At 31.3% G+C, this 14,715-nt stretch overlaps 1 protein-coding gene across 2 annotated transcripts; it reads right to left on the bottom strand.

Moving 5' to 3' along the window:
* Positions 1 to 646: 646 nt before the first annotated feature.
* Positions 647 to 14,294, bottom strand: LOC125673776 (protein phosphatase 1 regulatory subunit 7-like). Of its 2 annotated transcripts, XM_056166388.1 has the most exons (11): positions 14,205 to 14,255; positions 12,999 to 13,058; positions 12,717 to 12,883; positions 11,255 to 11,320; positions 10,881 to 11,011; positions 7,593 to 7,755; positions 6,712 to 6,828; positions 6,502 to 6,606; positions 5,966 to 6,052; positions 4,639 to 4,860; positions 647 to 823 (listed from the first exon to the last, which is right to left on the bottom strand). In XM_056166388.1, exons 3-10 carry the CDS (start codon positions 12,879 to 12,881, stop codon positions 4,669 to 4,671), a joined length of 1,026 nt encoding a protein of 341 aa, XP_056022363.1. In that variant the 5' UTR covers positions 12,882 to 12,883; positions 12,999 to 13,058; positions 14,205 to 14,255; the 3' UTR covers positions 647 to 823; positions 4,639 to 4,668. The 2 variants fall into 2 exon arrangements, with proteins under 2 accessions (XP_056022363.1, XP_048766539.1); XM_048910582.2 differs by lacking the exon at positions 12,999 to 13,058 and having other exon boundaries at positions 14,205 to 14,294.
* Positions 14,295 to 14,715: the final 421 nt, after the last annotated feature.

Raw genomic sequence — 14,715 nt, 5'->3', positions numbered from 1 at the left:
ATGCATCAAGACACAAGGAACAGTATTTTATAAAGACAAGAATATCAGTAAAACTGATGGATGTGTCCCGATATGCATCTAACCAATAAATTACTTCATATGACGAATGGCTCACACACTGATCAATAACTGTTGAAATATTGTGCAAAATGAATGTTTCTTTTTCATATACTAGGTATATGTTGAGTGACCTTGACCTTTCCAAAATGACCTTGGTCCAAAAGCCCCTGTCTCAAGGAATATTTGAGATCAATTACTGTGATCAATTATATCAATTTCTGATGAAAGGTTTAGAAGATATGGACTCAAACAGACATGTCCGTGACTATATGCTCCCCCAATATTTTTCAAGAGCATAAAAAGTGCTTGTCATCACACATTTTTCTAATTACAAAAATTGCAGAAATGGATGCATGCTTCCTGGCAAGCTAAGTTTTCTGACAATTCTTTGTTATTTATGAGGACGTTTGGTATATTTTCAATAGTGCATTAGGAAAGAAACAAGTACCTCTCTAATAATTTTGTATACATCTGTAGAGACCAAAAATTGCCCATTTGTAAAAGTTGCATCTTGCTGATAAACCTGACAAAATCATGGAAATAAAATATTGCGATGCATCATAAGAAAGGATTCTGAACAACTGTAAAATTCTTTAAACATATTTATCAGCAATAAAAATTTCATAAATGGAAAATAAGAGTTTAAATATGTACAACACTAGGATCTCTGAGAATTATGCACTGCTGTCTGTTACGGTACTCCTGGTCTGGTAATTTGTCCACCTCACTAAGGAATACCTCCCCCTACATCACAGGATGGAATCTGTTTGAAGAGTAACAGGTTTATAATAAACAGAGTGCACTAGAAGTTGTTCATCTTTAAAAGAATTTTATAAATCAAACTAGAACAAGAGGCCCATGGGCCACATCGCTCACCTGAGTCACCTTGGCCCATATCTGAAGACTTTCCATATATATTTGCATATAAAACCGTAGTCCCTATTGTGGCCCCAACCTACCTCTGGATGCCATGATTTTTACAAACTTGAATCTGCACTATGTAAGAGAGCTTTCATGTAAATGTCAACTTCTTTGGCCCAATGGTTCTTGAGAAGAAGATTTTTAAAGATTTCCCCTATATATTTGTATGTAAAACTTTCATCCCCTATTGTGACCCCCAACCTACCCCTGGAATACTTGCATATTAATATGACTAATCATGGCCCTGCTATTCTTAAGAAGATATTTTTCCTACATATATTCCCATGTAATACTTTGATCCCCTAATGTGTCCCCACCCTTCCCCCAGGGGCCATCATTTAAACAAATTTGAATCCCCTTTATCTAAGGATAATCTTTGCTAAGTTTGATTTAAATTGGTCCATTGGTTCCTGAGAAGGTTTTTAAAAGATGCCACAAAATTTTTACTGATTTTTAATTATCCCTACTTCAAAAAGGGTGCGTCACTTTCTTTTAACAAACTTGGATCCTCTTTACCCACCATGTTTTGTTGGCAGTTTGGCTGAAATGAGCCATGTGATTCTGGAGAAGAAGTCCGAAATGTTAAAAGTTTATGGACAGACAGATGTGGTTGCTGGACAACAAGAGATCAAGTTCAGTTTATTCTCTCACACCACTTTATGGTACATGAGGTTCTATATACAATAAATACAAATAAAGACAATAAATACAAATAAAGACAATAAATACAAATAAAGACAATATATACAATAAATACAAATAAAGACAATATATACAATAAATACAAATAAAGACAACATATACAAATAAAGACAATAGATACAATAAATACAAATAAAGACAACATATACAATAAATACAAATAAAGACAACATATACAAATAAAGACAATAGATACAATAAATACAAATAAAGACAACATATACAATAAATACAAATAAAGACAACATATACAAATAAATACAAGTAAAGACAATAGATACAATAAATACAAGTAAAGACAATATATACAATAAATACAAATAAAGACAATATATACAATAAATACAAATAAAGACAACATATACAAATAAATACAAGTAAAGACAATAGATACAATAAATACAAATAAAGACAATAGATACAATAAATACAAATAAATACAATAGATACAATAAATACAAGTAAAGACAATAGATACAATAAATACAAATAAAGACAATATATACAATAAATACAAGTAAAGACAATATATACAATAAATACAAATAAAGACAACATATACAAATAAAGACAATAGATACAATAAAGACAATAGATACAATAAATACAAATAAAGACAATATATACAAATAAATACAAGTAAAGACAATAGATACAATAAATACAAATAAAGACAATATATACAAATAAAGACAAATAAATACAAATATATACAATAAATACAAGTAAAGACAATAGATACAATAAATACAAATAAAGACAATATATACAATAAATACAAATAAAGACAACATATACAAATAAAGACAATATATACAATAAATACAAATAAAGACAATAGATACAATAAATACAAATAAAGACAATAGATACAAATAAAGACAATATATACAATAAATACAAATAAAGACAATAGATACAAATAAAGACAAGTAAAGACAATATATACAATAAATACAAATAAAGACAATAGATACAATAAATACAAATAAATACAATAGATACAATAAATACAAATAAAGACAATAGATACAATAAATACAAATAAAGACAATATATACAATAAATACAAATAAAGACAATATATACAATAAATACAAATAAAGACAACATATACAAATAAAGACAATATATACAATAAATACAAATAAAGACAATAGATACAATATATACAAATAAAGACAATATATACAATAAATACAAATAAATACAATAGATACAATAAATACAAATAAAGACAATAGATACAATAAATACAAATAAAGACAATATATACAATAAATACAAATAAAGACAACATATACAAATAAAGACAATATATACAATAAATACAAATAAAGACAATAGATACAATAAATACAAATAAAGACAATAGATACAAATAAAGACAATATATACAATAAATACAAATAAAGACAATAGATACAAATAAAGACAAGTAAAGACAATATATACAATAAATACAAATAAAGACAATAGATACAATAAATACAAATAAATACAATAGATACAATAAATACAAATAAAGACAATAGATACAATAAATACAAATAAAGACAATATATACAAATAAAGACAACATATACAAATAAATACAAATAAAGACAATAGATACAATAAATACAAATAAAGACAATAGATACAATAAATACAAGTAAAGACAATAGATACAAATAAAGACAATATATACAATAAATACAAGTAAAGACAATAGATACAATAAATACAAATAAATACAATAGATACAATAAATACAAATAAAGACAATATATACAAATAAATACAAGTAAAGACAATAGATACAATAAATACAAGTAAAGACAATATATACAATAAATACAAATAAAGACAATATATACAATAAATACAAATAAAGACAATAGATACAATAAATACAAATAAAGACAATAGATACAATAAATACAAATAAAGACAATAGATACAATAAATACAAATAAAGACAATAGATACAATAAATACAAATAAAGACAATAGATACAATAGATACAAATAAAGACTATAGATACAATAAATACAAATAAAGACAATAGATACAATAAATACAAATAAAGACAATAGATACAATAAATACAAATAAAGACAATAGATACAATAAATACAAATAAAGACAATAGATACAAATAAAGACAATATATACAATAAATACAAGTAAAGACAATAGATACAATAAATACAAATAAATACAAATAGATACAAATAAATACAAGTAAAGACAATATATACAATAAATACAAATAAAGACAATAGATACAATAAATACAAGTAAAGACAATAGATACAATAAATACAAGTAAAGACAATAGATACAATAAATACAAATAAAGACAATATATACAAATAAAGACAAATAAATACAAATAGATACAATAAATACAAATAGAGACAATAGATACAATAAATACAAATAAAGACAATATATACAATAAATACAAATAAAGACAACATATACAAATAAAGACAATATACAAGGTACACGTGAAAAGAACAGAGTAAGTTTATGTGATTGAAATGAATTATGGAGGACAGACTTAGTCATATATTCTAGATATCAGACTACACAATTTGATTAGTACATTGGAGTCAGCATTTGATAATAATTTTAAAAAATTACAACATTTTTTGTACAGATTTTTTTTTCTTTGCCATTCTTCAAAAAACTGAAACTAGTGGATATAATGATATCAGAAAACCTCAGGTGAGCTAAAAATGTTATACATTGGGGGGGGGGGGGGGTAGATAATCAATTGCCTTCAAATATTATACTATGATCATGTTGGGAATATTTGTTTGCAAGATTGTAAATGTATGCTCTTAAATTTAACAGTGCTTTTAATACTAAGAGTATAATTTAGATGTTTTATGTGATAAACCACTATCATCATGATAACACACCAACATACAAGTAAAACTGAGAAGACAGGAGTTCTATCATACCTGAAGCCTGTCCTCGGCTCGAGTTGTCTGCTATTTACACAGTGTTGCATCTATTTGTTGGATATGAGGCAGGGCCAGCTTGATCTTCCGTCGGTAGTTTGGATCCGGTTTCTTATCTTGGTCATAGTAAATAGGATTCCTCTCTAGGTACACTGTGGCCAGTTTTTTCATGGATTCTAATTCTTTGAGGTCATCCCAATTTGACACTTGATTATCATTGAACTGAAATAAGATAATGTTTTGTTAATGAGACATGATATGTCCTGAACAAATGAATGAACAGAGAGACTTGTGAAATGTGTACGTTGATTGAATATTGTTTAACGTCCAGCTCCAGAATTTTTCACTCATATATATGTTGATTGAATATTGTTTAACATCCAGCTCAAGAATTTTTCACTCATTTAGTTGTCTCTTACGACAAGCAAGGGGTACTGAGGACCTATTCTAACCCAGATCCTCACAGGATGAAATGTGTAGGAATTCCAATGATGTCTGTGGTCCAGGGTCGCCACAAGAGCACTAAGATTTATAAACAATCCTCACTGCTACAGCCCTCAACACCATACATAGGTCTTAAGGTAGTAGCTCATTACACCATACATAGATCTTGAGGTATTAGCTCATTACACCAAGACTTTTGTAGGGGTCTTTTGTTCATATTTATTGAAATAATTTTTTTAAATCATAGTTTTTATCCAAAATTGCATGTTTTCTGCTTTTTCGGCATATGTACTTCTTACATATCATCATATCTTTGGTAATTCAATCTTTTCATACTGATTTCAGAAACTCTTTCAAGGTGTAATGAGCCACCTTAATTTGTGGCACTTCACCTACAATTGGTTATGTCTCAATATGAGTGAACAATTCTCGAAGCGACATAAAACAAGCTAACATTACAAGGCAGTATAGAGGACCGAATTAATGTAGCTGCAGATCTTTAGCTCACTGGGAAAATAATGGGACAGACCAGAGTCTCTGCAGATCTGTAGCTCTCTGAGACAGATTAGAGTCTCTGCAGATCTGTAGCTCTCTGAGACAGACTAGAGTCTCTGCAGATCTGTAGCTCTCTGGGACAGACCAGAGTCTCTGCAGCGCTCTGGGAAAATATTGGGACAGATTATAGTCTCTGCAGATCTGTAGCTCTCTAGGGCATACTAGAGTCTCTGCAGATCTGTAGCTTTCTGGGACAGACTAGAGTCTCTGGTCTGTCCCAATATTTTCCCAGAGAGCTACAGATCTGCAGCTATAATTAATGACACATGATGAACTCTGGATAATATTGGTTAAATATGGAGGAATAGACAAAAAAATGTACACTCACCCAAAATTCTTCCATTTCTGTCAAGTGGCTCACATTTTCGATCTTTGGAATGAAATTGGAAGCTAAATCAAGGGTTGTGAGTTTTCCCTAAAATATGAAAGAAAATGCCATTTCATCATCAAAGACAACATTTATGTTAATTAATAAAAGAGCAATACCTGTACTGCTTTACCTGTGTTAGAATCATTGTAGAACACAGTTAGGATTGCTTCTTTATAATGAGAACATATAAGTATGTAATCCATACTTTGTAATAAATGATGAAGAACAGAACAGTTTATTAGAGGAACAGTTTTACTATCGGTGTACTGAAGTTAACAAGACCTGAAATGCCCCAAACCCTTTCTGGGTTTTTTTGCAATCAGAGTGATTTGCCACAAAGTCAATATCATAATCATGCTGGTTATTCAAATGTGTCTAGTGCTTGTTTGCGTGAATGATCCAGAGGAATCAGTGTTTATAGAATCAATCTTCAAACCTTACAATCTGAAGCTACTGAATTTATTAATATCAATGTGTAACAAACATGTACTCACATTGTTTTCTAATCCTTCAACCTTTTGGATTCCATTGTTACTTGCATAGAATTCTTCTAAGTTCACCAACTTGTCTAGACCCTCTATTTTCCTTATTCTGTTACTCTGTCATGTACAAACAAGAATAGCATTGTGAACTTGCCATGATCATGTGTACATACAGAAAAGTTTTACCACTATAAGCTAGACTATCATTAGAGCGGGACACACCTGTATACTGAGACAACGAAGGTGGACTAACGTGTCCAGTCCCTGGATGCGGGTAATTTTGTTCTTTCCAACAAAAAGTTGAGTGAGATTTGTCAAGGTGGAGATACCATCTATTGCCTGAAATATGCATCACATACATTTCTTTAGATGGGAATATCAACTACTGTCCTGGACTGCGAATCTTGTTCCAGAGGTGGAATATTTCCCTATCCCACACAAGTATATAATGAAGGATTATTTTTATCACATTTTACCCACAGTTTAGTGCATAAATTCAAAAGCTTCGAGAAAATTCAAAATTATCAAAATCCTCATTTGAACTTCAATGCAAAATACTAGTCAAAATGAGCATACCCAAAATAGTTTACACTGTAAATGTAAACTAAAAAATCAAATGTTGTCCGCCAGAAAGTTACATGTATATCAAAATGAAATTTAAAGAAAACAATACAAAATATTTTACTTCACCATGAAACATAAATCATAGAAAACATATGAAATCACAATCAAATGATGTCGCAGCAGTACGAGACAGAAAAATCTCACATGGCTGTCTCACATGGATAAAGTCCATCTCACACTGGTGATAATGTGAGAAATACCAATTATTGTATAGCAATTTTTATATTGCATCCTATTTCAGCCAAAAGTCTCTTTATGTAAGCCCCAATAATCATCACACTTGAAGACTGATATAAAGTGACCTTGGGCTGATGTATGATCATATTATATGAAAAATGCTGTGTCATAATTTTCATATTATATGCTTTTGTGATAATGATGCCCCACAATTAAAGAGTGGTTAAAAAAATGTCTAAAAGGAAAGTTTCCTCACCTAGTGAGATAACTGTTCATTAAAATAGTGATTCTGTGTCACATACCCTTATTTTATTGGATCCAAGCTCCAACATTTCTAACTGGACCAGATGGTCCACATTCTCCATTTTCTGGATTTTGTTGTGGATGAGGAATAGTCTTCGGAGTTTTGTCAGCGTTTGTAAGCCCTCAACTTTCGGTATTCTGTTAAAGGACAAATCCAGCACTCTGAAAAATTAAAGGATACATTCCGGTTTCACATTTTACATATTTCTTACACTTACAAATAAATAATTCAATACTGTGGATTCCTTATTTTACACGAGTACTTAATTTGATGAAATGACTCGTATATGTCAATTCACGCAAACATGAATTCACGTGTCATTTGTTAATCAAGATTTCGTACATGTATTTTAGCAACAAAAAATTCAAACCGAGTAATTTTATGTCACGAGTGATGCCTCTCACGAAATTACATGATAAATTCCTCGCATATATTTAGGAATCTACAGTACTGATACAATACATACAAAGTATGCTAGAGCCCAATCTTATATCACAGTTTTCATTTGATTTCCTCGGGAGAAACCTGTTTGTAACCACCTATTTTGACAAATGACACAAAATCTAACATTTAGTAAAAAGGCTCAAGGTTTATCATCTTATATACTTTCAAAAATTGAAAGACATTTTTAGAATATATTTTCAAAAAGGGACTCACACTTATGTACTACAAGGGTTTGCTTTGTGTGGAATTTTATTCAGAGCATAAAAATCTATCCCTGTCTTTATTTTATCAAATATGAATACCATATAAGGAAAAATTGATTAGATTATTTGTAATATGGGAGATATATAAACAATGAAAACATGTGGTATATTCTGTGTACAAAACATAATCGGCTTTGTTGGTTACACAAATTACCCCATAACACAAATAACCAAGACATTTCTTAATTCTACCACAATCCAGGGGTATTAATTTTCTGTACACCCTTTGGCGTCAAAATATAATAATTCTTATGTCAAAGAGTTTATTCTACAGTTTATACTCTGACATCATGAGAATATTAACAAGAATTCTGTAACTATGCATGGCACCACATGTCCCCTACCAAACCCAAGTTAAGTCGTTTGCATAATATTCATGTCAACAGTTTATGTATAATCATAAAAAAAAAAGATCAATGAAATATACTTTATATTTTTTTCAGTTACTGATATGGATCTCATGCAATAATAAAAATATACATAAAACTAGACAGAGTATAAAAATTCAGAGAAGTTCAATCAAACATGAATCTAAGTCTTACAATTTTTGTCACAGCAAGATATGATTATAATCTGCCGATTAAAAAGTCTCCAAAACAAAGTACTGGCTGTACAAAAGTAGGTATTCTCTGAGAACTATTATTTTCCCCCACATTAATAACTCCCTTGCAAAAAAGCCAAGCCAATTTTAAGTTTATTTAAAAGATTTAGATCACAAAGACCTTGATTTTGAAATTTTTCAAAAAATTCTCTTTGTTTCCTTTAGCAAAATTGGCATTCCTTGACCTTAATCCTAGTTTGTAGGTTGCAACATCCTCTCATTATTTCTGAAGACCCTATATTTCTATCAGTCCCATTTCTGAAGTTAAACAAGTTTTTATGATGAAGGTCAAAGAACAAGGTCACTGGAGTCACTTGACCTTGATAATAGTATGTGAGACCCATCATATCATTTCTGAAGATCCCAGGTCCCTATCAGACCTGGATCTGATATTATAACAGTTTTTATGTTCAATGTAAGAGGTAAAGGTCATTGGAGTCACTTGACCTTGATACGAATTTGTAAGTCACAACATCCTTTTATCATTTCTCAGGATTCCATGTCTCTATTGGTCCTGGTTCTAAAGTAATACAAGTTTTTATTATCAAGATCAAAGTTCAAGGTTAATAGAGATACTAGTTTGCATGTCACAACATCCTTTTATCATTTCTGAAGATTTCATATCTCTTTCGGTTCTGGCTCTAAAGTAATATGAGTTTTTATGATCAAGTTCAAAGGTAAAGGTCACAAGTCATGTGACCTTGATACTAGTCTGTATATTCTCTTATCATTTCTGAAGATCCCATGTTTCTATCAATTCAAGTGGTAAAGTTAAACAGTTTCATGTTCAAGGTCAGAGGCCAAGGTCACTAAAGTCTTGATACTATTGATAATAATTTGTAGATCCCATCATCCTTTCATCATTTCTGAAGAAACCATGTCTCTATCAGGACTGGATCTCAAGTAATACCAATTTTAAGTTCCAAGGTCAGGGGTCAAGGTCACTGGAATCACTTGACCTTGATACTAGATTGTAGGGCCTATCATCCTTTTATCATTTCTGAAGATTCCATGTTGTTTCCATTAGTCTCATTTTAAAGTTATACCAGTTTTTATGTCCATGATCAGAAGTCAAGGCCACTGGAGTCCCTTGACCTTGATACTAGTTTGTAGGCCCTGTCATTCTCTTCTCATATCCAAAGACCCCAGGACTCTATCTTATTTGTCAAGTTATACATGTATCTGTTGAATTTTGGAATTAATTTTTTTCCCCGTAGACTTCTATGCTAGAACCCACCCCCATTTGATCCCCCCAAAATGTACCTAACCCCTTCAATCTGAAAACAAAAACATTTCTTCACAACTAGATACACTGGCCTATAACATTCTTGAATGTCTAATACTTTCATCAACAGGTTACAGGGAACAGCTGCGTTCGTTTTTAGGCACAAGAAAGTAGAAGCAGAAGAATAATAAGAACCAAGTAAAAACAATAATGCATCTAATCATCAGATAACAACATATCAAATATTAGATTCCTAAATTAAAGCATCGTGGAAAAGTCTGCAAAATTATATTCAGAACCATGTTCCATAAATCTCATAAAATCAGCCAACTGTGATCAAATCTTAAACTTACTCTGCAAACATACATTAGCAATCACATACTAAGTTTCAGCGCTCTATATGTAAATCAAATCTTGAAGAATAAAGTGCAGAAAACTAATATGTGACAGATATACAGAAGGAGTGGAAACTAGTAGTTCCCTTTTCCTTCATCAGTAGGGAACTAATAATTACCTTGTTGTTGGAATAGTAAGAGAATAACTCCCTCAGTCTCAAACTAATACTGGAAAATAAAAACCTCACCTGTCCAACTCAAACAAAATCTATCGATCTCGAGAATTATGCATATTAGTATGACTTTTTGTGACAAAATTGGTATAGCCCATTTGTAAAAACTATATTCAATACTGAAAGCAAATGTCAATATAATTGTATATGTTACTGGTAACCTACACGTTTCACATACAACTTACTCTAGATTGACTAAAGCTTCCAAATTTTCTATCTTTGTGAGCTGGTTGTCGTAGAGGTCTAGATCAGTCATGGTTGGAATTCCACTTAACCCTTCAATTCGTTTGATCAGATTTTGACGTAAACATAGACTCTGCAAATACATACTGGCTATAAATACTTGCATGACCTTTTAAGTTTTGAGAATATCTTATAACCTCACTTCATCACCATGCCGTTGAATCATATATACAGTCAAACCTCATTATCTCGAACTTGGTGGGGCTGAGAGAAATATTTGAGATATCTGAGCGTTTGAGATATTGAGGGTAAAATATATAATATTATACATATCAACTTTACCAATTCTTGCAAATGTTTAGTGTAGAAAACTTACCTCACATTGTGAAAGTCCTTCCAAATTACTTATTTTAGCAATTCTGCTTTGGTTTAAATCAATCTCCTGTAAAAGTTAACACAAAAAGATTACTAACAAATAATTCTTTTCTTCAACATGAATTTTTGAAACTGGAAATATACATATATGTAGTTCTTAAATTTGTAACATCAAATTTTCCACAACTACATAAACTACAACTGTTCTAATTTACATATACATAATTTGTTTTTGTTAAAAACAATTGTCTCCCTAGCTCTCCAAATTTAAAGTGCTCCAAATTACACCCTCCCTCCCCTTAATGTACTGCATGGCATGGAGTGGAAAGCATGAGTAGTAACATAGACATTATGAAATGCAATATGTACATTGAGGAAAATGATAGAGAAAATATTCAACATTGATGTGAACAATGTCATTGTTGTACATATGATACAAAAATAATGACTGTTATGCTGAAGTACCAGTAGGAAAGTGAACATACCCTTGTAAAGGAAAAAAAAGTTATAAAAACACTCCTTTTAGATTCCTGGGTCAGAACAATGTGAACATCATTAAATGATAATAAAGTTTTGTACAAAATTTCAAGGCTATCCAATAAGCCATAAAGGAGAAACGTTCACAACTATTTTATGTCCTCCACCCCTCTTAGATTCACTATAACTTTTAGGAAAATAATTGGATCCTCGTGTTCCAAACAATATGCACATTTACAAATGGCAATGAAGCATTGTACAAAGTTTCAAGTCTATCCAATAAGTTAGAAAGGAGAGGAAGCATTCACAAGAATTTGTGACAGAAACACAGACAGACAGATTGAAAGAAAGTACCAAAACAATATGTCTTCCCCTAAAAGAGGGAAGACATAATAAAGATCCTTTAAAGTTGTGAATTGGTTAGTATTTTAGGCATCCTTGATGAAATTGAAAGTAGAAGACCACTTTCTATGCCCTAATGTCAATATGATCCAAGACTTGAACCATTCATTCTCTACATAAGAGGCACGAGTATGGCAAACACAGAGTGTTCAGTTATAATTCATGTTCTGAATGTCTTTGTTTTGATAGATGTTATTTTGGAAGAACACAAAAAAAGCACAAATATATTTACTGTAAATCACATATTAAATGCAAGACTTTATTTCTACAATATTACCTCATCAGACTTATCACCGCAATACTTTGAAGTGCCGCATCCTTGAATTCATTTATAGAATCAATCAAGTTGCACACAAAATAGAGTCTGTGATAATACAGATGTCATTAACATGTTTCATGAAGTTGGCTGGCATGAAGCATCGCAGGTCATACCTCATGTAATTTCAAAAAAAGAAATTTATTTCTTCATTATCCTCTCATATCTATGTCATATAATTTACTAGTAGTCAAGAACGACTGGCTGCCGATTTCAAACCATTTTTCACCAATCTGTATTCACATTGAAACTTGTTATGGAGGCCTACCACAGCTGCACGGTCTCCAATCATGAGTTCCCTAGTCTCCCCTTTATCAGGCTCGGGTTCCTCCTCCTCCCCACTGGACATGAAGTGAGGAGGGGTCTCATCTGCTCCCTCATCCATCTTTGCTACTTTTGGCTCCTCTGGAGATTTTGCCCTCTCTTCTGACATGTCTTTAAGCAAAGATATTAATGTATAAATGCAAATTTTCATTCCAAACTTTGTATTGTAAATTGGCTTGGTTCTGCAATATTATTATGGAAAGTTATCACATCATCAAATTTTAACCTTCTTTGTCAATATATGATATCTATTTCTCATCAGCATATCTACCTTAAACTACCAGTACTGAAAGTCAAAATTTGAGATAAATTGTCACCGATCGAATTGCACATATAGTACAGTTTACAAACCCAAGTTATCAATTTGAGAAGTTATAATATCATGTGTCTGAAATAACACCACTGTCAGTAGCTGCAACATTCTACCTGACTTTATATAAGTGTTATATGTGATATAATTGGCAGAAAAAATCCAATGAAAACTGAGTGTTCGTCGAATCAACCATTATACATGTACAATATGTCTACGTTCAGTGGTTAGAAAATGAGCATTTCTGAAATACATGGAGTACTGTCCGAAATAGCAACACCTTCCCCTAATTGCTAAACATGGCAATCAAAGCAGAACTTTTCACAAGAACCGACTTAACGAGTTTGATGAGGAAACGGAATGATGTGCTACATGACGTTTTAGTATCGGGCTTTGTTATCAGTCATAGGGATTTCATACTAAATAAAATTCTGCATTTTTACCCACCTCCTCAGAAATTTAGGGTCGGGAGAGGAGAAACAAACAAATTTTTAAATATGGCCTTTTGTATACATGTTACGCTACACATATTCATGAACTATGAGTCTGTATTTGTTGTTATATGCACTGTCTTACTTTTACTAGAGTTTACTTCTTTGTATGCCTAATATTAATTGATAAAGAAAGGTGTCTCTTGATCTACTATAAAGATCTGAATATATGAATCAACAATGAACTACTACAGGAGTCGGCAATTTTATCAATAAAGTGAAAAAAGTGACAAATGGGTGTGAATGTTACCAGTGATCGAGTTTGCCCGTTTCTCACTTTTTTCACTTTATTGATAAGTGCTGACTCCCGTAGAACTGATGAAAATTCCTTCTTCTTCGTAAATAAAAATTTTGAGTGGGGTTGTACGTCCGCTTATACTAAAATCAAAAATATTTTTTTCAATACTACGGACATAACGGAAATCTAAACAGTAGGTCTAGCTTGGTACGTAAAATCATAAAAATGAAACGCACAACACCTGTACATGTATGTATTCTTCGGAAGATAATGAAATATAAATGAACATATCATGTACACCCATCTGCTTTAAAGTTATGGAAATTCTCATAAGCTTTTACAATGCTAATAACATAGGATAATGTTTTCGGACAAATTTATATGATCTCTTACCGTTTATCGTTTGTTGGATCTCCAAAATATTTTCCTTTATTGACTAATTTCACAATGCCGAACCCGAGTAAATTTCTTAGTTCAGACGCACGATAGACGGCAGCGTTGTTGTGTGATATCAGACATCCATATGGGGTTCTTACAAATATTTTTCTTCTATTCAATATATGGTTCTGTAACTCATCTGATTTTCCTGTACCCTCCATACGATGTACTACATAGGCGTAAGCAATTTGGCCAATTTAGAAAAAACAAAAATAATTAAGAAAACATATATTACAAAGACAGTATATAAATATGGGGCGCCAAATTAACATAAACTCAAATAATTGAAGATATTTTATTATGCGCGCATTAAATCAATAATTGTTCTCATTAATTCAATTGATGCGCACATTAAATCAATTATTGCTCTCATCAAATGAATTAATGCACGCTTCAATTCAATTATTGCTCTCATCAATCGAAATAATACGCGCATCAATTTGATTTAATGAGCGCATTAATTCAA

The sequence above is a fragment of the Ostrea edulis genome, chromosome 1 (genome assembly GCF_947568905.1).
Source record: "Ostrea edulis chromosome 1, xbOstEdul1.1, whole genome shotgun sequence".
Taxonomy (NCBI): Eukaryota; Metazoa; Mollusca; class Bivalvia; order Ostreida; family Ostreidae; genus Ostrea; species Ostrea edulis.
This window is presented reverse-complemented; position numbering and strand designations above follow the sequence as displayed.